The 26,350-nt window shown below is 39.8% G+C and overlaps 1 protein-coding gene across 2 annotated transcripts in view; it reads right to left on the reverse strand.

Moving 5' to 3' along the window:
• The window catches only part of LOC118799579 (filamin-B), an 87,334-nt gene that overhangs the window by 35,760 nt on the left and 25,224 nt on the right, over positions 1–26,350 (reverse strand). For both annotated transcript variants that reach the window (XM_036559532.1, XM_036559531.1), the window contains exons 2-13: positions 16,649–16,897; positions 15,949–16,046; positions 14,826–14,973; positions 11,651–11,844; positions 11,250–11,412; positions 10,365–10,565; positions 7,235–7,372; positions 5,728–5,854; positions 2,144–2,280; positions 1,302–1,495; positions 1,036–1,149; positions 235–378 (exon numbers count right to left, since the gene is read on the reverse strand). In XM_036559532.1, the coding sequence (XP_036415425.1) occupies positions 235–378; positions 1,036–1,149; positions 1,302–1,495; positions 2,144–2,280; positions 5,728–5,854; positions 7,235–7,372; positions 10,365–10,565; positions 11,250–11,412; positions 11,651–11,844; positions 14,826–14,973; positions 15,949–16,046; positions 16,649–16,897 (1,907 nt within the window). The remainder of the gene's footprint in view (positions 1–234; positions 379–1,035; positions 1,150–1,301; positions 1,496–2,143; positions 2,281–5,727; positions 5,855–7,234; positions 7,373–10,364; positions 10,566–11,249; positions 11,413–11,650; positions 11,845–14,825; positions 14,974–15,948; positions 16,047–16,648; positions 16,898–26,350) is intronic.

The following is a 26,350-nucleotide window of genomic DNA, read 5'->3' on the forward strand; positions in this document are numbered from 1 at the left end:
ATTATTACTGCATGCAGCAAATTAAATGAGAGAAACAGAGCGACACTCCTCAACATAGGTGGTAATGATAATGATGGGTTTGCGCTTCGGAGCAGGAGCGTCCACCTCAGAACTGACCGGGTTAGCCTTCACTTCTGACACTTTAAAATCCATTAAGTTAACAAGCTCAGGGGACTGGTTAGTCGTTGAGGTGTTAGAGAGTAATATTGGGCTTTGTGGCTCAGGTGGGCTTACCCTGAAAGGGCTGTTGGGAACACTGACACCTCCCCAGGTCACCACCACCGTATGTTTGATGGCTGAGGTGGGGGTGTAGGAGCAGGCGTAGATGTTTTCTCCTTTATTTCGCACTTTCACGTCTATGGGCTCGCCTTCAGAGTTCTAACACATTTAAAACAAGACACAGGTGAATGAAGAAAGGTGATGCTTTCAGAAAGTGGCCCTAGGGTTCAATCCAAACATGACAAATTCACATGGAATACAAAATAAAGGTTTTCAGAAATAAAGGGCCAATCTACACCCTATTTGCACCAAAATAATCAATTTATCTGACCTACTAAATATTAGTTAGTACCACCATCAAAAGAACCGTAAATACTGATATATCTTGCATATGTAAACAATTTTAGCCAACATATCTTTCTGATTCACATCCCAAATGTTTGTACCTCTGTAAAACAACTGTAGTACACTGTTTACATACATAAGAAAATGTCTCCATACAAACACAGTCCAAATTTATGCTTCCAGAAGACCTCAAATCCTACATAACTCTGATGAGACCACAAAATACAGCATTTGGAACTGATTGACTGGAGATTCTGAGAAAAGGGATTTTAACGAATCACCTAGACTTAACTTAAACATGGTGGCAAATAACAGTCTGGCAGGGGATTTTCAAAATGGTTTTAAAAGGATTCCAACAGACCATATTTTTGGGAATGTTAGCAGTTAAAGGGCTTATGAGGATAATTCTGTGGCTTAGAGAGCGAAGCCCAGACAAGGAAACTCACCTTAAATGGACTTAAATGGACTCACCTGCGCAATGATTTTCAGAGGACCTTTTCCTGCATCCTTGGCTTCGACTGTGAACTCAGCAGGCTTATTGATAATGCAACCGCTCTTCTCTAAACCTGGTCCGTAGGCTTTCACCTGAACCAGATACACGTTTTATTTTACAGACCATATTTAAAGCAATGGTTTGGCCACATATCAAATGCCAATGTAAGCACATATTAGGGTTAAGAAGAAAATGCTCTAAATTTGATTTTCTTCAGGCTTGAGTGCCACTGAGGGGGTTGTACCTGGTTGGGGTTGCTGGATTTGTTGTCTGGGATAATGTAGGCCATGAAGGGACTGTCTTCAATGTCTTCGTCATCACACATCACATGGACGGCATACTCTCCAGGCTCTGTTGGCCAATACTTCACATCACAGGAGCCATCATTCTGATCCTCACACTCGATCCGGGCCTGGGACGGGCCCTCAATGGCGAAGCCTGCAAGAGGCACGAAATGCAAAAAGGCATATTTTAGGTGTTACATTCAAGTCAGGAGAGCCAGCAGCTTGCGTAATTGTTTGTGTAATGGTGATGTCATTTCATTCAATATACAAACCACTGTTTCTTAGGGTCATTCAAGAGGCAGACAATTAAACGTCTCTTCTTTCAAACTGTCAAAAGCATGTGTGGTAATAAGGGCCATGAGAGTCTTGGTCTGACAATCTTTGATAAACTATTGCTGACAAGCTTTGATAGACTTCCAACACTAATCCACTCAGATCCCACATCTGTGAGCCAAATCACTGACTACAGTTTCTTCTAAAGTCTCTAAACATAATTCTCATGTGTTCACAATTGTACTATTCGCTCTGCCCTTTTCAGTCTTGGTTCCTCTCAGCGGTTTTTCCTCATGTTCTTAGGGAGTTTCTCTTTTTGGGTTTTGGTTCTTTGCAATGTTTCTTCCTTGCACTCTTGCAGAGTTTCTCCTCTTGAGTCCTGGTTGCTATCAGTGGTTCTTCCTTGGTCTTAGGTACTTTTTCCTGACACTGTCTTCCTCAGTGATGCTCAGTAGCTGGCTGTACCCACAGCTCTTGAAAGCTACTTTTTGAAAGCATTACATTCACAAATGAACTAAACTGAACTCACCGAGCACTCCCACGTCTGAGCCAACAGATTCAGCCACGAAGTCGGCAGACTTGCCCACGATGCCACCCTCCAAACCTGGGCCCCATGCTCGGATCGTCTGCAGTCCTGCTTCAGGGCCAACCAGAACCTCAAAGGGACTGACCACAAAGAGTCCAGAGTCAAATATCTCACAGATATACAAGACTCGAGACCATAACTAGAAGAGATTAAACACAATAATCATGATAACTGTATTAAACAAAAATGAACTAAACAATTAGACATCACTACCAACTGTAATTTCAATATCAGCTGATAATCATATTTTAACAAATTTACCAGTTAATTATATCCACCTCTGATATGTCAGTACACCCACTGTATATGTGCAAAGAAGCGTGAATCTGACCAAGTCAATGGTGCTAGGTTACTGACAGTAAGGCTATTTGAGAAGCACATATGATACCACTGCATCATCAAATGTTTTGCAGAAGCATAGAAGTGCATGATGATGAATGTTTAACAGAGCAATGAAGACTCAAGTACAGCCGCGTACGTGGGCGAGAGGGTGAGCTTGTTCCAGGTGGACAGTGGGTGATTGTGTGAATACAGCCCCCCTCTCTCTTTCTGTCAGTGAAGCATTTCAACGTATTCCTGTGCAGCAGCAGTTAAAGCCCCAGGCGCTGGCCTGCGAGTGCAGCCATGCATGAGGTCACCAGACACCAGATCAGGGCAATAACAGAGCCCCTGGATCTGTGCGTAAATAATAGGCTAATGCCTTAAGCTGCACACATACTCCAAGTCCCATCACTAATTTTCATTCTGATGAAGAAATGGAATATCTTATCAATGGAATAACTATCAAATTAAATGGAATAACTATCAAATTAAAAACACAATAAAATATACCCTCTTCTACATGAGAACATGAGGTACAGATAAAAAGTTCAGAACGTGCATTTTCAACAGAGTTTCACCACCAGAATTAATATAAAAAAGACATTTACAATTACAACCAAAATTTAAAAGATTCAGACGCAGTCTGAGAGCATCGGCGGACCATTGTAGGACGCTATCTGTGTGGCATGTCCTGCACCACTGATCCTAATCGACTCCTGTCAGCACAGTTTTGGCCAAATGAGCACGTTTAATCGGCATCACCCGTGAGAGAGCTGGGAACCAGCTAATGAGAAAAGAAACAAAAGACAGCAAAGCAAGCAAACAGCACTATATAAAGAAGCCACAGAGAGAGTATCCCCATTTTTCATTGCCAGTGCAACAAGAACCATTTGAATAATTTTACCAATAGTAAATATATAATTTTGTTAAGAATAAAACACAAGCTCTCAAACTTTTTGACGTGTTAATACTGTTGCTGTCAGAATAAAATCTTTTTTTAAACATAATCTACTGCTGTCAGCTACTTTTTCCATTGTGGTAAAGTTTCATGAGGAATGGACCAAAAGAAATGATCAAAAATGACTCAAATCTTGTTACACTGACTGATGAAAGTTATGAAAGTTTTTTTCTTTCTCCTGTATTTTTTTGGGGGGAGATATAAGGCTTTGCTCTGACAGTGACCATATGAGCACGCACCAACTGTGTATTAATTGTCAGTTTAATGTACATTGACTTTTAAGTAGACTGTTTTATGTATACAGTGCCATCAGTGGTTTCCTACACGTTCACATTCGAGGTTTGTCTTACATACAGACATTTGAAGTTTGTAAGACAATTCACTAAGATGTTCTTTATCTTATATTACAGGTCTACAGTTAGCAGCTCCTGCTACAGAGTCTTTGTCTTTCATACAGGCTCATTCAGTACGTCTCAGCGTCAGCTGCAGTCTTTGCAATGTGATTGAGGGCAAATTTTCAGGAGGAGACCACAGGCAAAAGCAAGCTAACAGAAAGCGACCACCAGTCGCCCTCATTTGATGCTAGTTCTTCCTCGTCAGGTTGGTCTGCCTGGGCCCTAAGGGTTAAGATTTTTGTTACGGGGCAAAACAACTCAAACATGAGTATACGTCACCACACACCTTATTTCTCACACTAAAAGACACTACAGTTGATGGGAAAACAAAAATAATAAACTTTAAATAGAGAACAAGAACTTCCATGCTGTAAAATTAAACCATATGCCCCTGATGGTTCACATTTATTAGGCCTGGTCACCAGTGCCATAGGAAACAGACAAGCGAACACACGCAGGGCTTTGTATGAGGTAGTTCTGTGTGGCACTGTTTCTCCAGACTCCCCCAAGACCCTGACCCAGACAAACATACGTAAGCTTGCGTGCACAAGCACGTACACCCGCACGCAAGAATAGATGATGTAATGCCATTCCCCTTCTCTGCTACAGCCACCAGCAACAGAGTGCTAAAAAAAACGGCGATTTGGATCTACACAGCCACTGTTTCCCCATACGCCTGAAACAAACCTGGGGGGCACCATGGGGGTGGGAGCTCCATATTTTTTAGATGTAAATCACCTCCTGGACTTGGCTAAAGTGAAGGTTTAAGAGCAGAAATGACTGCAGGAAAACAGTAATGCATGCTCTGCATCAGCGACACTTTGTGCCCTTGTTTATTCATAAAAATATAAAATATTTAATCTTAAGAATTTGTTAATATGCTGTTGTATATTATGCTTTTTTGGTTCAGACTGTAAATATTTTCTGATGACAGGCCAATACCTCAGACAGTGTCACTCTCTACTTGACTGAATGACCACAAAACAGGTTGATTTGGTAATTGTGAAGACCAAACAACTTCATGGTATTACAAACGCATAAAATGCATCTAAATCTCACCTTCCGCCTGAGAATAACATCTAATATCACACAAATAATTCATGAACAGAACTAATGAACAATAAGAAGTGAAACCAAAAGCGCAAAGCATTCTTGGAGGCTCTGCCCTAGGGCTACAATACATTATTTAACATTTGTTTCTGTTGTCTAAATTTAGGTGTGGCAACTGGAAACTGATACCAGTCAGTAAAGCACTGTTTAACTACTATTTTTTTATAACAATACTGACACTATAAATATATGTATAAAATTATAATCAGCTTACATCAGTTTAAAGCCCCCCAAAACCAGCATCAGCCACAAATATTTCATTTTGGTTAGGTCCTACCTTACACTAAAATATTCATAAGCTCATGTGCATCTTTAACATAAGCTTTATTTTGTATCAAACAATATATTATGTAAGTATGCGTTGTGTATTTATCTTAGCTAGTAAACAGAAGATTGACAGAACTTCTATTTCAGGTAGAATCCGTACTTAAAAAAAAATGTTTTTTTTTATTTTAAAAATTCAGACTGTAGAACAACTTTAACATGTCTCCATATCAAAGCAGTCTACATTTGTACTGCTGTCAGACTTCAAATCCTACAATGCACAGTATTTCGACCTGACTGATTGGAGATTCTGAGAAAAGGGATTCCACAAATCACCTAGACTTAAATGAAACACTGATTTCTTCGATTTGGTTTTAGGATTTCAAAGGTAGCTTATTCTTCAGGTACGTCACCAATTAAAGGGCTTATAAGGATGATCCTGTAGCTCAGAAAGCAGAGCCCAGGACAAGCAAACTCACCTCTTGGGTATGTGTTGGCCGCCCCACGTGATGGTGACTGTGTACTTGCCCTGTCCATTAGGGTAGTACTCATAAGCATACACACCATCCATCGCTTCTTTCAGCTTCACTGGCTCATCAAGCCCTTCTACAAGAGAGAAAACTGTCTGTGAAACACTGTCTGTGAAACACTGTGAGGCACCTAAGCATCTCAAGTTAGTCAAGGGAAAAAAGTGAAATCGGCCAGAAACTCCCCAAACCTTTCACTTCAAATGACACAGACGCTCTGCAGTAACAACACACCATCTCACTTTAATGTGATTCAGCAACTAAACTGCTGCTGGCTGAGCTAAGGGTCATGAGTAGATTGTGTTAGTGGCTGTGATGGGACGATATGCTCAAAATGGGCTGTTTTTGCAGCTTCAACCTACTGACCGTATGGACTGGGGAGTGAAAAGCAAGTCTTGACAAATGTTTACATAGTACAAGGGTCACCAAACTGCAAAGGATCAGAGTGGATGCACATTTTTGGTACAAAAAGGAGCACACCTACTTAAACTAATCAGGTGGCTGAAGACTAACAACAATTTATTACACAACTAGAAGTAGGGATGCCTCTGCTTGATTAGGATGAAAGCGTGCAGCCACACTGGCCCTTTGTGGATAAGACTGACCCCTCAGATAGTATATTACAATCTTAGCTTGTCCAATATATATCCCTTTAAACATTAGGTTATGACCAAGCAACTCTGGACCTCAGCAGTGAGTCCACACAATACACCCACTCTGACATACAGTACATCATAATTACACCAAGAAAAGTCATAATTTTGGAGCAAATCGCTTAAAATATAGTGGCCTTTCTACCCGCTGCCAGGGTCCACCACACAGAGAGCCTATTAATCACAATCAGAAGGGCCTGGAATGAAGCCTGCTGACTCAGCTAGAAGAATGCCATCTGGGCACCAGAGCCTGGTGGTGCCTGGGGAACCTCCACCTCAGCTTGTTTTGCTGCGGGAGCGGCACCACCAAGCTCTCTGCTCCACTTTCTGAGCCACATTGGTGTTTGGCTAAAATTGTGAGTCTCAATAAAAAAGCCCTAAAACCTTAAAAATGTCCAAATGCAGTCAAATACTTTGAGAGCCTAGCTGAGCTCCAAGAGCTGGTACGAACAGTTTTAGTCTGACAGAGTAATGTTAGCCTTAAAAAAAGCAAAGTACATCACACAGCTAAAGCCTGCATTTGTCAATAATTTTGCTCTTTTTCTTTAAATAAGTGTGTCAGTGTCAGAAACCACATTAGCAAGATAATTTTAAGATAAAGCATATAAGCTTATATGACATTAGCCTACATTAGCCTTAAAATTCCAGCAGGAAAAAAATATCTACATTTTTACATAAGAGAAAACAAAGCTGACAACTTCTCAAACTACTCCTTGAAAAAGACTAAAGATGAGGGGTTGAAGGTGAAAAAGAGAACAGGAGAAAATAGAAATGGGACTGAACTTAGAGAGGTACGAGTTACTTACTGGGACCCTTGACTGTGACCTTCAGCTCACCGCTTCCTGCATTTCGGGTGTCCACTTTGAAGTCGGCAACCTGACGGACCCTCACTCCTCTGGGCTGCAGGCCTCTCCCTGTAGCTCGGCAGGCACCAGGTGTGGATGCTGAAACACATACGTAACATGGACATCGTTCTTTTTACTTCAACACTAATATATAGGTTCAGAGGTTCAATAACAAGCCCATCAATACAATGCCAGTAATATGGATGATTCCAGTGTGTATTATTCGTTACAATTTGTCCTACTGTACATTTTTTCCCCTCAAAAGTCACTGGATCCTCCTATTACAAGGTTGTTTAGAAGTGAAAATATGATAATGCTATATATGTTCTATAAAGAGTTTACATTCTTATACCTGGCAAATTAATCTTAACAGAGATAGAGAGATGGGTGATCTGTAGAGTGAACATCTGTAGAATTTAGTAAAAACAGGGAGCCACTGCCGCCCCAATCCTTCCCCCACAGTTTCCTCTTTCCTTTCATTTCTGTCATTGTTGTCTTTAAAAGAAAGGGTTGCACTTTCATCTCAATGACAGATCACTTTTAAACTGCACTTTTAAACATACAATTAAAGCGAACTGCAAATAATTAGCTGCACCCAGCACTTGCTGTATCAGGGATCACACTGCACAGCACACAGTGAAACAAACTTTTCTGAGAGTCTAAAAACCTGTGATATCTACATTCATGGCCATGACACTGCACCACAGGCAAATATACATGACTACTACGTGTAAATCGTGACACTTAACATTTATGCACTCTAATGACAGAGTATAAAAGCTATTAAACTTCAACACGATTACACAACATCAGCTACTCATATACATGCACTCACAAATACCAGATACAAAAACTATTAACTAATCTTTAATGTCGTAAGAGCTTCACAGGGCTTATCCATCCACAAGCTCATGTCAAAGCCACATGCAGGGTAATAGGCCTCTGGGATGAGAAGAGTTCCTCTGCTATGAGGTAGTCTCTCCCACAGCTCTCTCATTAAACCAGAAGAAGAGATGCCAAGGCCGCAGGCAGGGTGGAGCTGGACCCAGCAATGTCCAACTGCCATCTGCCTTTCAGCAGACAGGACTCCATCCACTCTGAGCCCACAAACTGCTACAGAACACTTCATCAAAGACAAACACAGAGACTTAAATATACCCTCAACATTTGGCTGAATAACATGAAAACAGAAGAGACACAAATCTTTTGGGCACGCTCCAGAGGAGGTAATATAGGCTGCTGATGCTTAGATATATTGACATATACCGCCACGTCTCTTGCTTGCTACTGGACTACTGTTTGCATGTAGTGCAAGCGTTCGAATCAGCCTGTGAGATTTCCAGAAATAAGCTTAGTTCCAGTGAGGCAAAAGGAATGAGACCCAAAGGACTAGTTTACATGTTTAAACAGACACTTTCTTATTTTATTTCACACTGCATTACCGCTTCATTCATTAGCTTGCACATTTTGGTTCTTGAGGTAATATTTACCAAACCATGCCCACCATATTTCCTCAAAAAAATAATAGATAAATAAATAAATAAAACACATCCAAAGGAATGTGGAGGAGGGGAATGATTAAACCCGTTCTGTGGGAGTGCTAAAACTAAACCACAGCACATCCTTTAAATATTCATGGCTATTTGTTACAGTTCTTGAAGCAATTTAGCAAAATGATCAGCTTTTAGATAGTGGGGCAAAGTCACTGCAGCAGCTGTGCATCTAAACACACACAGTTGTGTATGTAAAACAGGAACATCAGGTCTTGAGAATCAAGAAAAAACTGAACTTTGTAAAAACTGTGTCCCCTGGCTATATGTGCTGACTTCATCTTGAGGTCAGGAGCTTGCAGGCCAGATGTGATGTGGGTAGACAAGTAATGGGAATAATCTCTTAGTCCAATTCAGCAGATTCAACAATGAGTCCACTGTTTGGTTATGAACAGCAAGTTAAAACTGGTTGTAAAAATTGGCTTGTTAATCACCAGTCTGATAATGCAGTACTTTTTTATTAAGGAAAATCAGTTAAATTAGGTTTCATTTAGGGCTGAATTGCTTCATGGTACCTGATTTGGAAAAGCTACCTCAGAGAGAAGGAATTTAGTGTTTTACAAGCCCTCAAGTCAGTTTGCCAGGACTTGAGTTTATCGGACAATATAACCAGCCTCTATGGTGGAGTGACTTGTCTTACACATGCACATAGCCCTCTGACATGCCTTTAGCAATGCTGAAAGTGCTAAAGAAATCTACTGATGTGATACTCAGAAACATTTCTATTTTGATTAAATCCTACAATAAATGAGAAAAGAATAAAATAAGGAAAACTTCTAAAAGCTGTGCGCCGAGTTGCATGAACATAAACAACTTTCATCAATCTACGAATGCTAAAAAGATGACGTGAACATGAAGGTCGAATTCAAACCAAACTGTACATATTCGGTCCTGACGATAAACAGGCTAGCTGGCTGACCGCAGTGATTTTATAGCCGCTGTAAAGGGCTTGCCACAACCATGAGATGTGCAGTCAAATTACTACATTTACCTGCAGCTCAATCACAGCATATTAAACCATAGAAGACTCGAAATTTTACTTCAATTTCAAACCTGTTGTGTAATTTCTTCCGAATGGAACTCCCGTTGAGTTTCCCGATGGGCAACATCTATACTTTTCATCTAGTTCATTTGCAGGATGGCCAGAAAGACAACAATCAGAAGAGAAACTGACAGCACTAGAGTTCTGCAGGTAGTATAATTAACAGATTCTATTCTTTACTACTTTGCAATGCTGTATACAGAGTTTTCTGTATTTATCTATTTATTCATGCCAATGTGGATAAAGTTGCTGCTTAATGCCCAAAGACAGCAGTAGCTTTGAAAGGCCAGTAAATCTTGTAAGGCTTCAAAAGCTTCTACACTCATCTTGCAGTTTAGCACACTTTTGGTAGGACAAATATATGAACATCAGCCATCGTGAGTTAACTGTAATATCATAACCATGATATGATATATCAAATTGCAACGCATGTATCATGATCAGGTTGGCCATTTCCAGCCCTATAAAGCACAGCTGTTGAGACCTTTGGATGGGGTACCTGGGCCGACGTTGACAGTGTAGGGGCTCTTGGGGATCGCAATGCCTCCAAATGTGATGTTGACTGTATGGGGACCAGCCTGAACAGGTTTGTAGGTGCAGCGGAAGACGCTGTCTCCCTTGTCCTCCATAATGGCTTCCACTGTGTTCTTATTGCCCTGTGGGTCCTTAATCACTGCAGTCACATCACCCACTCCAGCTCCTGTTAAACACACATATTTAAGAGTTTAGGCAGGGATGAATTATGGTCCGTTCTGGTAACAGAGGAACTTGGAGGAACTCACTGTACACAAGCTCTGTTTCATCCTTCATGTAAACGCAGTCATTAAAGTAAGCTTTTAATCACTTGTGAAATATTGCCAAGAAACTTGTACATGCATTTGTTAAACAGAATTAATGACTGCAGTGCTCTTCAGGCATTCTAAGAAAACTTATACAAAATGCAGCAGCATCGATCCTAACAAAAACAACAGAGTGTATATCACTTCTATTTTGTAAGAACTGCACTGTTTACCTGTTAATATTAGGATGGATTTTGAAGTTTATTTTGTACTTGTTTTAAAGCTCTATTTGGCTTTAGAGCATCTGTGGACCTCACAGAATGTCTATGTTACAACACGTGACCTTAGATCTACAAACACCGGCCTTCTGCAAAAACCTCTTTCTGTTATGCTTCTGAACTCAATTCCAAGTTAAGCCTGGTACACATTAGCCATTCTCTGTAATATAGATTTTAATTAAATTATACCTTTTTCAACTTATTTTCCTGAATATATCTATTATTATTATTTATTTTTTTTTTTGCTGTTACTAGCCAGTCTTCTGCAGCCCTGCATAACATAGCTTTATTGTTTATTTATTTATTTATTTCTTTTTGACCACAGACCTGCTGTGTAGATGTCGAAGTACGTGGGTTTGCTGGCAATGTTGCCCAGGGGCTCCAGGCCAGGGCCTTTGGCGGTGACCTTGGTGGGGTCTCCCTGAGCCTTGTCAACATTCACCTCGAAGGGGCTCTTTGGAATTTGCTGGCCAGCAAACAGCACAGTCACCTGTGTGGAGGACAAAAAAGCTATGCATCAAATTTAGGCCATTTTGTAAACATCTAAATAAACATAAGACACAGAGCAGGGAGGAAAAACTAAACGGAAAGCCTGCCCAATACAAGGAGAGCCGAGGAGTATCACTATATCCCTTTTTGACCGGGCTTGACTTTAGGCAGTTTACTGTGAAATCCTGCTTTGTGAAATCCACCCCCCCCCCTCAAGTTCTGGATTTTCAAAAATGTACCTTGTGAGGTCCCATGACTTGAGGAATGTATGTCACACTGTAGGTCTTTTTGCCTTCATTTGGCACAGCCTTCACTTCCTCTCTTCTGCCCTCTGGGTCCTCAATGTAGACAGTGACGTGCCCCTGTCCTGCACTGAACGTGTCCACTGTGAACACAGCTGGACGCATCACTCTGTTGCCCACTGGCTCAATGCCTGTCAACATGCAAACAGATATGAGACACAAAGTCCTAGATAATGACCAGACATATTCCCCTCACAGCAATAAACCAGACCAAACATGACACACCCAGAATGTGAAGTGAGCTGGAGGTGTGGGACTCATTCATGGCCCAAACAAAACCAGGCCATAAATCAGAACTTACAGCTCTCTAGGCTAAAAATGAAGGTCAATCGAGACAAAGCGTTTGTGATACGGCAAATATACTTTAAGATATCTGTACTATAAAGTGTATCTCAATATAAAGCCTTTTTGAGATTTGATAAGTTGAAATAGAAGAAAAAAATAGCTTCATTTTAAAAAAATAAGTAAGTACTGACTATATACAATATATGCACAGAAAAGCATACTGTGACACTGTATGCCATCACTTGTGATAATGGTAACTACATTCTTATTACCCATAATAATAACGTGGTCCATAAGGTAATTAAACCTTACGGACCACATTATGGAACAAAGTCATTGTTGTGGGTAATGAGCAAGGATTTCCTTGAATTGTGTTACTCAGGGTCTTTCCATGTTCCTCCTTAAAGGATTATTAAAAATCATAGTTTCTTGTGAGAAAATACATAAACGTTTACAGTTATAAGGACTGAACAAATCATTTGTGTCCCCTCACAAGGGTCATAAAATATCTCCCAAATTAAACAGTAATATGGGTGTGAATTTACAGTAGGGAATATGCAGAACAGTATTAAGAGAAGTTAATGAACATAATTCAAACATCAACATAAAAATCTGCAGTCAAAGCTTGTGGTTTAACCACACATATGACTCTTAAATTAGCTATGAATTATTTTGATCATAAGCCAAGTTCTCCATAACTCAAGCAAAATGCACAAGGTTTCTCTGCAGATTCAACTTCGTTTGCATGGGAGTGGAAAACCACACAACACACTATTATGACATTCCCACAGGCTAATGCAGCAGGGCAACTTTGGTCTTCGTTTATCCGTTACATCAGCATGTCAAACAGGCCTCACTTACCGGCATAATTAATAGTGTTTTGCAGTAAGCTGGACCAAGGCCAAAAACCAAAGTACTCAGCACAGGGGCTTAGTTAAAAGAATTTCAGGAGTTTGAGCCTCTTACGATTTCAGTAGTCTGTGTAAAATGAGTGAGTTCTTAGCCAATAACATGCATCTTACTGCACAGACTGTTCAACAAAGATAAACACTATTGGAGAACATTACCGAAAACCTCTGTCTAAAATCTCTACATGATTTACGAAGTCTAAACTTGTCATTTTTAATGAACCTCTAAAACCGGTGCCCTTTTAAAAACAGATTGCACAATGAAGTAACATTAAAGTGAGTAACGTTCGTTTTCTGCCGCAAATTAGTCTGAATTACTACTCTGCAGAGACGGCTCCCAGGCTGTTCAAAAACATTCAGGCCCTTTCCAGAACTGACCACTTCTCAGAGTTCAGTGAAGCTAGTCATTCTGCCATGGCAAAATTAAAGGGGGGTCGTTATGGCACGGCTGCTCTGTGAATCAAGCTGCCAAAACGGGCGACAACTTCGAAACTCATTAGCTACCGGGTTTTGCAGGCCTGACAAAAATTTACAACAGGTAAGAGGTACATTTGCAGACCGTCTATCAACCATGTTCGAAGTCCTACAGAGCCTCGCCATATTTACACTGCAATATATTACAGTGGAGAAGCTGACAGGTCCAAGTACAACATGGAGGGAAAACCATTAAGAAGCTCCATAGTGGTCAGAAGTTAATCTCCTCTGCTGTTTCAACAGAAATCCCTTTATACTGGATGGATGAGCAACCCATCTAGATGCATACTAAAGGTAAGTGAAAATGAAAATCCTATATAAATAATGCCACTGAGACATTTAAAACATTCTTATAGACCCTTTAGTAGGTATGGTTAAAAGGTTTATGCCGTACAAAGAAGGGCACTGCTAGCATTGCATAGAGTTAACAGACAAAGCTCTTAATAATGTTCATGAGTCTCTCTGTTAAAAGCATTAACAATTGGCATTCATTATTATGAATGATAACTACTTAGTAAGATGAGTAACATGAATAAACACACAAACATGCTAAATGATTTACATGCATCAAAACTATACACAACGGATGCAACGTGTTTTTGGAATTTTGCCATGTGTGGGGCAGGCAAAATATCCATCAAAAAGTTGTTTTACAATATTGTGCAGGACGCTTCCCACTTTGGAAAATGAAAGAAGAACAGAGAGCTTCTCTGCCTCATTCAGAAACTACAACTTGAGTGCTTTTACTTGTTCCACATGTAACAAACCACAAACAGGCAGAATCTCTGCAAGTGCAAGTAAGATATCTTTCACTTTGTAACTACTTAGTTCATTTTTTTACAAAAGTGAAAGTAGCATGAAGAGCTCAATCAGAAGCTAAAACTTTCACATCTAAGTCCACATCTATGACAGGTTGCTGGAACACAGTGGATCCACTATCTTGGTTATAGCCATGGCATCGCAATTGGTGTTCAGGACATCTGTGAAAGTTTGCAAAAATCGAATAGACGGCAACTAACACAAAGGTCATATTTTTGCTGTCTGAAAAAAGACACTATGTGCACAACATGCTCAGTTTTACATGGAATCAAATTAATTTACTGTCCTCCAAATAAACTGCACGAATGAAATATGCTTGTGTGTAAAGGCCTAAACAATGTACCTTTTCTAAAACACTGCAAACCACAAGGTCTAAAGTACAGGTGCAAAAGGCAATTACTTACACCAAATTGGTCTCGTTGTGAATTATTCACAAGACTATGATAACAAAACAAAACAAATGAAGCTGGCTGAAAAGCAATGTTGACAAGCTGCCTGTTAGAACCACTGGTGTTAGAAGATGAACGGAAAAAGTACATGTTCCAAAACAGAAAACTTTGATGTACATAATAACACAATGATTCATGGAAAATAGTCTGCAGGCTGCCGACAACAGTTTGTCCTACCTGGGCCATAAGCACGGGCCTTTTTAGGGTTGAGTTTGGGTTTGAGGGGGGCTCCAGGTTTGAGTTTGGCCTTGGGGAACTGCGACAGGTATGTCATGACAGACTGCTCATCGACTTTAGGGTCAATGATTTCTTCGGGAGCAATCACCTGGAGACACACAAAGTGGGTAAAATCCATCATTAGCACAGTTAGTAAACTGAATTTCCTTGAATTGTACATTTATTATATGACTATATTAAAAAACTCTTCCATGTGCTGCAAAAAAATGAATAAATAAATAAAAACCCTGCAAAATACATACATACATACATACATACATACATACATACATACATAGCGGATGAGGGGCAACACAACCAAATATTAAGGTAAACAACTTTGTGCAAATATCGCTGTTAAGGAATAGGTCAAAGTCCGATCAAAGGGGTGTATCCATGGTTACTGTGTCCCGCACACCGTCCTGTTTGCAAAGGTGTGATTTAGGTGTGGACATGTAGTAATTTAATTTGACCGCCTCCTCTTAAGCAAATACAACTCTCAATCCAATATGAACATGCTGTGCAAACACTGTGCACTAAGCACAAATGAGAAACACATTAACTCGTCATCTTGTACATAGACAAGGTCCCACCTTGGCTGAGGACGAAGTTCACTTCACATAATTCATATAGACAGGCATTTAACTACGCAAGGACCTTATAGTACATAAATTAGGTTTAGTCTCCTTCACAACTTAACAAAAATTAGTCCTTAAATTCTTCTAAAGTCTTCTTATAACTAAAAGGCAGTTATATTGTTGATTTGTCATTCTGATATTTGACTTTTCAACACTAATATTGAGCCCTCTAACCTATTATTGTTTTACCAGTGTGCTGTGAGCACCCTAACCAATCACAGCTCCGAATGAGGGTTTCTGTGGAGTATTTATTTTATCAAGTCAATGTAATCCAATAAAAGTAAATCATCTGTCAAAATAATGCTGACTGATCTTTAACGGTGATCTTTAATCACTGAATCACCAATGTGTTTCCAATACACAGCAAGGCATATCGCAATCACAACATAACCGCAGCACCAGTGTTTTGCGCAATCCCATTATAAAGTTTAAAATGCGTTTCTCACCTGTGGGATTCCAAGCCAGTCATCAGCCAGCTGCATGGCTTCTGTAGCATTTTCCACCGGCTTTTCTGTGTCCCATGTCTCCCAGTCAGGACACAATCCTAAAAACACACACATGTGCACAGTTAGCCACACTTACTAAATTGTCACCAAACATTAAACTTACATTATCACAGTTTTCATATGCAAATATTACTAATATATCACTGCATATCAAGGCCTTAAAACTGAATTTGTTTCTTTTATTTATTTTTTTTTTTAAACACCCCCGAAAAACAGCTGCACTTCAGATTGCATAATCAATTTCATAACAAACAGGCAAATAAAAGTGTTCCATTTATCAGGAAATGTCCAAAATAGATAAATAAACAGCCCAGTAATGATCAAAATAAAAACCATGTTGTATGAATGTACATGGTTTTTATTCCAATTTAATTAGTACAAGTCAGGCACATTTTTCCTTCTCCTATAAAGCAACCATTTCAGAGATTTTCTGAGGTTTTGTTACATCATAATTTGCGCAGTTTTGTTTTTGCCGCTGTTACTTTAATATCCTTTAAGATTAATAAATTATCTCTTTGTACATCTAGCTATTTCAAGTTCAGAACACATTGCCACAACACTTTCTTTACACAAGCAACATGGAGAGGGAAAAAAAACAAAACAAAAACAAAACAAAAAAAAAATAAACCCACACACTGACCTGGTGCACAGCTGTCCACCAAGGCTCCCAGCGCCCTGCCATCCTTCCAGTCCTCGCTGAAGTTATTGATGGGCAGGTCAGGAACTTTGTTCTGGATCCAGCCCAGCAGCCTCTGCTTGGGGGTTGCCTTTTTGGCTTCTTCATCGTCCTCATCCTCCCACACAGGCATGGAGATGGAGTAGTGCAGGATAAGTGTCCATACCAGACCCAGGATCAGCTTCAGGTTTCCATCCACAATGGCTTTACTGTCTGGACAAAGCAGAACGAAGTAGACGTAAGTAGGATGCTTGCAATTATAAAGGAAAAATAAAAATGTAAACTACATTTTCATTTGCACCACCACAATATCAATGGCATTACAGTGTAAGTATGGAAACAGAACAGTAAAAAGAAAATCTCCTTATAAGATGATATGCAAGTTTGCATTAAAGGGAAAGTGCACCGATTCTTTAGAAATATCTTGATCAAATGCTTAAGATGCAAACATAGTCATTGTGTCAGTGTTTGTGCATTTTGACTAATTTGACATTCAAGGGAAGTGAGAAAAACAGGCTACACAAACAATGTAAACCAATGCACTACTGCTAACACAATTAAATAAATACATAAATAAAACAGTACCATGAGTAAAAGTCACTGTAGATGAGTAACAGGGGGACGCCTTGAATGAGCTAATGAAACAACACTAACACTAGAGCTAAACAGCGACGCGGTAGAAGACCCGTCGCCTTCCACACAAACTTGACCACATGTTTGGTAAATTAATAACTGAAGAGAGAAATACATTTTTTATTAATACATAATTTTTTTATTGTTTCTGGTTCTAGCTAATGCCAGCTAAAATAGATAGTAGCCTAGTTAAAGTGGCTTAATCTCTGCTTTCTTAATCTTAAGTTAAGGAAACTTGCATTTTATATCAAAGTATAATATACTTAATATTAAATATGAACAAAACTGTTGTACTTCACAGCCCTGTTAAAACTTTCACTGAACTGCTCGCATGTATATTTTTCCCCCCCTCACGTTTTTCCCTGAAGTCAGGAGTGCAACTACCAAGATACAGCTTACTGAGTACTCTAGTGCATGTGCGCATAACAAAACTTCACACAGCACAGAGAACGCTACCCTGACGGGCAACGGACGGTTTAGTTTTAATCTATTTTTAGATGTTCTTTCAAAACAAATCTGAAGCACCCAGCAAATGGCATACAGTTTTATTAAGTATTTTTGCTGTCTGATATGAACTAAATGTGAAATTACGCATATTTTATCTGAACATGACTGGTCAATGTGACCTTTCCTAAGAACCAAATTCAGCATTAGACTATTCTGTACCAGTCAGAGTAGTGAAACAACACTGAACATGATTCACTAAAACCAAGGCACGCTAAGAGGAGGTGAAGGCCAAACCGATTAGGCTTTCCAAATCATTCTGAAATAAACTCACTGACACGTTCTAAAAAATACATCTGGTCAGGAGGTCAAACGTTTCAGTGATAGTTAGTAGTCACTGGAAACCAGATGTTATTGGAAAACAAAGGAAATGCCCATTCAGTAGTTATCATATTTCTAGGAAAGAGTTTATTGCACTCGAAAAAGTTCCTGCTAAACAGAAGTATTCGAGGAGAAAGTACAGCTGCTAGCAATCCTTAACATTCTGGACACGTCACTGTCGAGCGTTTCCAGAACAACAGAGGCGCGAGAGCACGCTCTAAACGTTTTATCCATGGACATACTGGCTATTCTTCTCTACTGAATAATGGCTCTGGCCTTTTCCCCTCGGCCTTGCGAAAGCTCCACTGCAGTTAAAGCAGCCACTCCTTTAAGCCCCACCCAGTCCACTGCTATGGTTCACTAACAAGACTGCACACATGACAGTCAGAATACGAGTGCATTACTCCTTTGTTTAGCACTATCAGCCATCTCTCACAAACATCCTCTTAGTGGGTGCTAAACAATAAGGAGTGGAGCTGAACTTTAGCCCACAGCAGAGGAGAGGTAGAACATGTAGTTGTGTGGACTGATGTGGGACAGTAGCCATTTCTTTGTATCAGTCCAAAGTGTCCAGCAGGAACTACAATATCCACACTTAAGACTACACTGGAAAGGCCTATTAAAAGAGCTTGGAGAATTCAAATCAGATTATTTTACTTTCTCTGATTGGAAATGTTTATTTAAGTGAGCTATCAGCAGGTCAGCCTGATTGATCAGTTGCCGAGTGTGAGTACTCTGATATACAGAGTAGTTGGAATGGGCGAAATGGAAAAATATCACAATACTTACATTAAGACATTTTCACAATACACATAACATGTCATAACATTTAGTTTTTCTGAGGTTTGATAAGTTGGAACTGAAGCAAACTTTGTACTGCTACAATAAAAATATATATTTTCAACGTTTGAGCACAAAGATCTTCAGAATCAACATTAACCAATTAAACAGGACTACTTTTGCTCTCTTTGAAACGAAACAAGAGGTTGGTAAGTGTTCTGTTCTTTAAGTGCTTATAATATCCACTTTATGCTCAAAAAGTATATTGTGATGTAACATACACCAATCAGGCATACCATTATGACCATCTCCTTGTTTCTACGCTCATTATCCATTTTATCAGCTTCGCTAAACACCTCAGTGTCGCTGCTGGACTGAGAGTCGTTCACCAACCAAAAATATCCAGCCAACAGCGTCCTGTGGGCAGCGTCCTGTGACCACTGATGAAGGACTAGAGGATGACCAACACAAACTGTGCAGCAGCAGATGAGCTATCGTCTCTGACTTTACATCTACAGGGTGGACCAACAAGGTAGGAGTGTCTAATAGAGTGGACAGTGAGTGGACACAGTGTTTAAAAACTCCAGCAGCACTGCTGTGTCTGATCCACACAGACCAGCGCAACACACACTAACACACCACCACCACATCAGTGTTACTGCAGTGCTGAGAATGATCCACCACCCAAATAGTACCTGCTCTGTCAGGGTCTATGGGGGTCCTGACCACTGACAAACAGGGTAAAAGGGGGCTAACAAAGTATGCAGAGAAACAGATGGACTACAGTCTGTAACTGTAGAACTACAAAGTGCACCTATATAGTAAGTGGAGCTGATAAAATGGACAATGAGTGTAGAAAGAAGGAGGGGGTCATAACGTTATGCCTGATCGGTGCATCACGATAACGATAAAATATCATCTTGCCCACCTCTATCTTGTAAACTAAAATACTATAAGCTAAACACCACATGGTGTTTTAAGAGGTTTTGTTTAATATTTTAAGGTTTTTGGGAGCAGCAAAAACTCATTAAAATGTTATACAACAGTTAGTTTCGGCCACGCAAGCTGATTGGTTGAGAAGCGTTCTAACTGCGCTGTTATTTCGGCATAACAGCACATTTTTTTTTCACAAACACGATCATTCCGCTGAGACGCCATTGCTATTAAATAAATAATTGTATTTACTTACATGTGCTAATGACGTAAGCGAAAATCATGACTCCAAACTTTTGAATAGTAGTATATGCAGAAGATGCGTGCAAGAAGGAGGGTGGAAAAGGCCTTCACTCAGGCTGTCTAAACACATCCCTCGTTTCTCAACCATCACGCTAACTACGTGATTAAGGCTGCACAGCACACTCATGCACCAGTTTACTATTGTTAACCAACATCTTACTAAGCTATATTAAAAAGAATGGTAACAATGATTAGTCAACAATGTCAATTATGGAAAGATGTTGATACATTGTTTACTTCAAATAAAAATAAAATAAAAACACCTCTCGTGCTCTGTAAGAGGTCTTCAAATCCAGACCATGAAACCAGTTTCAAGTCCTGGGATTTGTAACTGCTGACACTTGGAGGCCAGTCAGCTGCACCAACAGTTCAGGTGGTGGTTTGTGAAATGGTTTTGGCTGTTTTGTTGTGCCACAAAAGAAGAAAACGTTGTAACAAAGTGGCGCTATAACTAGGCAAAGTGCTTATGGTTTAATTAACTAATTAACTGAACAACAGTCATTTACCAATTCTTGAAATGATTGTTAATTGTAGCCCTAATGACTGTACGGTCAGTCATGCACAGCAGGCTGTCCTGTATAACTTGTCCAGTGCCACAAAACGCATTTGATTTACACACCACATCATGTCCACGCAGCCATGCGACCAAGCTGCCCGACACTTCCACTGGTGTGACAGGCCAGGCTGCAATGTTCTGGCAGGGCTTGAGAGGGCTGTGCAGTGCCAGACAGGGGCTGAGAATGCCTCCGGAGCTCCGGCCACAGCCAAGCATAATTCATTAGTGCTGGACTCTACATCATTGCCCCCCTTCTTCCTCCCCTGGGGGGTAGCTTAATGGAATCTCCATCAGGAGCTCCTCAGTTACAGGATAGCCCCGGCGCAAGAGGGAACCTTACGACAATAGAGACTGCCACTATCCATTGTTCAAGTTTTGGTAGTTTGGGAAAAGAGGTTGCCATGGCAGCTGAGGCCGAGTCAAAAATGACAGCAATTTGAACTCCAGTACAGGGACACTTTATTTTAGGAAGTGAGTACAAAAAGCCTGACGCACTGTCATTAAATGTTGGGCTGGCTGTTCAAGTGAAGTGCTTGTTACACTGTTTTGGGCCTACTTGACTCTCGGTGAAAAGAAGTTAGAGAAAGCACAACTGACGTTACTTAAGTGGTACTTATCTCCTCCACAGCAGGTCCAATATTTTTAATCCAGCAGATCTGAGAAAATCTGTCAGCATTGCTGTTCAAATTAAGACACTGTCTGGAATAACAGTGTCTGAATGTAACCCCAAAGCTTTCAATACTCTGACTCCCAAATACAATGATGGCCTCTGAAAGATGTGATTAACTTTGCATTTTTTCCCCATGTAATGAGTTTCGCAGTTGAGTCAATAGGTGTGTAAGTATGTGTGCATTTGGGGAAGAGGTTTCTACAGTGGAAAGGAATAGGCACTTCATTCACATTCCCAGTAAATGACACAACAGGGGCCATACACACAAAACTGAGAATAATGAGGCTGCAGTCATGGCGGTTCATTGTTCCAGGAGCACCAATGAGGAAGGCCACGGAGAGAAGCAAGAATACACCCTGCACAGCCTGCAGTGAAGAGACATCAGCGACACTGGCAAATACGACAGCAAAAGGGTATGTAAGCAAAGATTTTAAAACACTATAGGTGCTGTGAAAGGGGATGTGACCTCACAGTGACGATTTGATTATGATTTCACTACAATTTAAAATTATTTTTATAAAAACACTGAACAAACAAATGTGTTCAAATTGGAGGAACTATAGTACTGTACAAAATCAGACCACCCTTCATTTGTTTAATCTGCAGCAAAAACAGTCATCAAGTACAAGTTATTCATTGATTTATTCATGAAAATATTTTTTTAAAGAAATCTGCAAGAATTTTTTCCATACATCCAAAATTCAGTCTCAGAAGTTGATTACATTTTCTCGTTCTCATGATACAAGTAATCCCAAACACATTCAATGATGTTGAGGTCTGGACTCTGGACTTTTCTTCTCTCTCTCTCTCTCTCTCTCTCTCTCAAAGATGAAAGCTTTGAGTACTGTTTATCTGATAGCGACAGTTTTTGAGGTCTAGCAGGTTTAGCATGGTTGCCAGGAGTCCCATGTTCTCTAGATGTTTTATTAATGTTTTGAAAATGACTGCTTTTATTTTGCTTTGACTTCCCCCTTCCTTCTGCAAGTGAGCAACATTTTATTTAATCTTCTTAAAAATATCTCCTGAAAAATGAATAACTTGTACTTAATGGCCATTTTGCCTGGAAATTTAATAAAATGAGATGTGGTCTCTGACTTTTGCACATTATTGTATTTAGACAGGAGTGGAATTCAGACAATACAGGCAATTTCCATTTTAAGACTAGTTTAAAAATAAAGCACATTTAATTAATATTTTATTCATCAATCAACTAACATTTCTAAATGTAACTAGTTAAACTGCCACATTCAGATATATATATTTCTGCGCCTGTAGTTGTGAACTTATGAGATGCAATGAGAAAGCTCACTAAAGAGAAGTGAAACTATGACTCTAAAATGCCATCTTCAGCCCATTCTGAGAGCACACGGAGATGTGAAGGCCTCCCTGCCTCAAGGCGATACATTTCTAAGCCAACTAAAAGAAAGTATAACGTCTACAGATGTCTTAAAACAGTGATGTAGAGGACATCCAAAAATATGTCCAAACACTGACATATTTTGCTTTATTAAACATAAACAATCTATTAGCTTTTTGTTTAGTCTTGCCGGAAGGGAACCGAGCCACGGCGCCTGATGAAACTGATTGATCCTCATGCTACATAAAGACAAGCAGATGAAGCTTCAGGTCAAAGGCTTCTGAGGTAAAATTGAAACAGCAGAGATGACGGACATTTTCAACCTAACTTATGTCCATGAACGTTTGCTCTGTAGTAAACTGACATGGATGAATGCCTGAAGCATGTGCTATGGAATTTACTCTGCACACGCATGACTGAAACTCTAGGAAAAAACGAAAGCCAGGTTGAGAGTAAGTTTGAAGCGTAGCTAAAAAGATGCTAGAGATAGGTTCCAAGTAACAGCATAGGTAAAGAAAGGTGTGATGGGTGCGTAAGAACTGACACCTCTTGAGAGCTTGATGTCTATCTGTCTGTGATGTTAATGATTCCTCCATAGCAACAAGCCAACAACAAAACCTATGGAAACCAAAAACTACTATCTGATCGACTGTAGCCTCCCCATTACAAAGACTGGATGTTAAGTATAACTGAATAATGGACCCAGAATTAAAGATTTCGGCAATGACCGTCACTTGCCTTCTTCCTTAGAAATCCTTCTGAACATTGATAGGTATTGAGGTGTGAAACAGGGGCTCCCTGCAACCGACATCTGACGCAGTGCAGTACCAAGTAAGTAAGGCTGGAGGAGAACTGTAACATCAAGTTTCAAAGACAAAGTGAAGCTATTTTTAAACTGCTCAAAGGCAGGGGAGGACAGGAGAAACTGAGCAGTCGCTTCCGTCTATCCACCGAGTGTGGGAGTTGTGATAACCCAAGCAAGTCTTTAACTTCTCACACAGTGAGCAACGAAGACTGGGAAAGGTTTACAAAGTTAATTTTGAATTTAATTTGGGGGAAAGGGGCCCCCATATAGAATGGAGAATGGAATTCAAAGTAGTAATGAGAGACAATTCGTTCATTTATCTTCCTTCCACGTAAGTGCTTCCTCCCAAGACTGCCCCTCTGTGTGGGAAAAGAGGGGGATTCAGCTGGACATTTCCTTTGGGTGGAACCAAACCATGACACTTCGCACTTTGTCACAGGGACAATATTGCTGAAGCATAAACCTTAATCTGTGAATATAGTGACAGCCAAAGTTTTAGCCAAGAGTATTTCGAAAGTTAAAGAGATTCGGGATTTAAATGAAGACTGCTGTTCAGGTGCACTTCTAAAACTTGCACATTTCTCAAAAGAATTTCTAAAAAAGAAAAAAAAAAATAATTAAACAGGTTCTGTGAATCCTCTGAAAAAGGGTTCAGGGGAAATCCATTTGGAAATCCATTTCAGTTAGATAATGATGGTTTTCTGAGGTTAGTAACTGCAGCAGAGGCTACATGCCAACAAATGCTGCTTTCTTTATACACAGCATAAAGAAACAGAAACTTACAAAACCTTTTGAAAACAATTTTGGAATTTCAGATGAGGAGTTTCAGTTTCGTGAATTGAGGTCGGTATCACTGAAACAGCTAAACCCTGAAGTGATAAAAAAAAATAAAAAAATTGTGAGGTATGAAAAGAAACAAAACAAAACAAAAAACACAACTTGAATTTCCAGATGACTTGGCTCCTTAAACGTAAAATGAAATGAACCCTCGTGTTTCTCAAACATCATCTCCCATATTTAAAGGAAGATAAACTATTAGAGGGGAATTTCAAGTGTATTTGTTTTTTTGTTGCCTTGGCGACAAAGCAAACTGCACAACAACGATACTTGAGGCATAAGGGGAGGGATGGACCGGTTTCCAGACAATGAAAGTCTTATCGCCAACCAGCTACTTGGGACATTGAAAGCAGTTTCCAAGGCCAAAAAAAACAGCTTCGACTGCACAGCAGGAATCCAGCTGAAACTATAGTTTGGAATGCCAGAAACAACATGAAGAATTATAATTTGCAATGTAATCATCCTTGAAACTTTCTATGAATTAACATGTTTCTTGCCTTGTATTTTAGCTGGTCTAACATTTACAGCACTTTGTGGAGCAAATGTGAAGCAGTGGAAATGAGCACATTTTGTTTTAAACTCTCTGCTAACGGCGCTTTAGTAATTCACCAGTTGCATTTTCCACAGAGCTCACAGGACAGCTACACCAAACCCCTGCCCGAGGATGTGTGTCATGTTCCCAGAGCAAAAAGTTAGTGTAAAAGATGTTATAAAAAAATAAAAATAATAATAATAATAAGCCCAAGGCAAGGGAGGATTTTCCCCACACAAGATGACTAAACACTTTCTCTCGCAAATAAAATAATCCAGTTAACAGTTAATGATACAACCTGAGAGTTGTGACGACATGAAACTACGCTTGCCTGTAAAACCACCAAGCTCGGTTGCAAATGATTGACAACAACATGAAATTTCAGGTTTAAAAGGATTTATGACTACTTTAAAGGGATCCACAAACCCACATATAACCCTCTATCAAACATTTCAATACCTGACCAATACAGCTACACTAGAATAAATCTTGTGAGGATTCCAACACTTTTAAAAGAGACCTCAAAAGAGTACATGACACAGACCATAAAGCGCAGTCCAACATTCTGCCGAGAGCTTTTCATTTTCGCTAAAAAGCCATGGTTATAAAAGGGACTGATTTACAAGCTTGGACAGCACCTCAGAAAGAGTGTTCAGGCCGTGTGCGCCACGCTTTTGTTTTCTTGTCTCCAGAGCAGAGACGGAGGCTCGCTCTCAAACTCCGACCACGCCAGGCCGGTTTCAAGAAGGTTAAGAGAGAGAGAACGCTGTGAAAGCATGGGCTGGAGGAGATAAAATAATCCTGAAACTCCCACGCTGCCATTCCAAAGCTCTTCGTCTTTCACTATGACACTGAAGCCCAAGAGCACAGTGATAACACCGATGAGAATTAAGGAATCGGCGGCTACAATAAGTAGAGTAAGTTTATGTACATAAACAAATAAATAAGCATAATTTATACTAAACTTTTTCATACCTTTATAAAAACAACAAATACAAGAACTTCAAAAACACACTATCAAAATGATAAAAGGTGCTGAGAGCACATTCTTGAAAACTGGGAAGAAGAAGCCCTAGTAAACAGGGTGGTGCTAAGGCTTCATACTTCAGAAAGAGGCGTTTAACCTGGATATGCATATGGTTAACATTTTACATTTGGCATGGAACAAAAAATAGGGACACGCTGATATGGAAATTCTGAGTTGATGCCAATATCTGATATTTTCCTGTGTACATTATCTGCCAATGCAGACACTGAAACAAACATTTATAAGAAGTAGAAACTAGGACTACATTTACCATAATTCCTAGATTAGCACTGCAGAGAACTATAACATTTCTGTAGGGTTACTAATGCAAGCAAATACAAACATCTTTTTTGAGCATTTATCTGCTGATAACAAAAACAAGCGATGGAAAAACTAAGAAAAGTAAGA

This window comes from Colossoma macropomum, unplaced genomic scaffold, assembly GCF_904425465.1.
Source record: "Colossoma macropomum unplaced genomic scaffold, Colossoma_macropomum, whole genome shotgun sequence".
Taxonomy (NCBI): domain Eukaryota; kingdom Metazoa; phylum Chordata; class Actinopteri; order Characiformes; family Serrasalmidae; genus Colossoma; species Colossoma macropomum.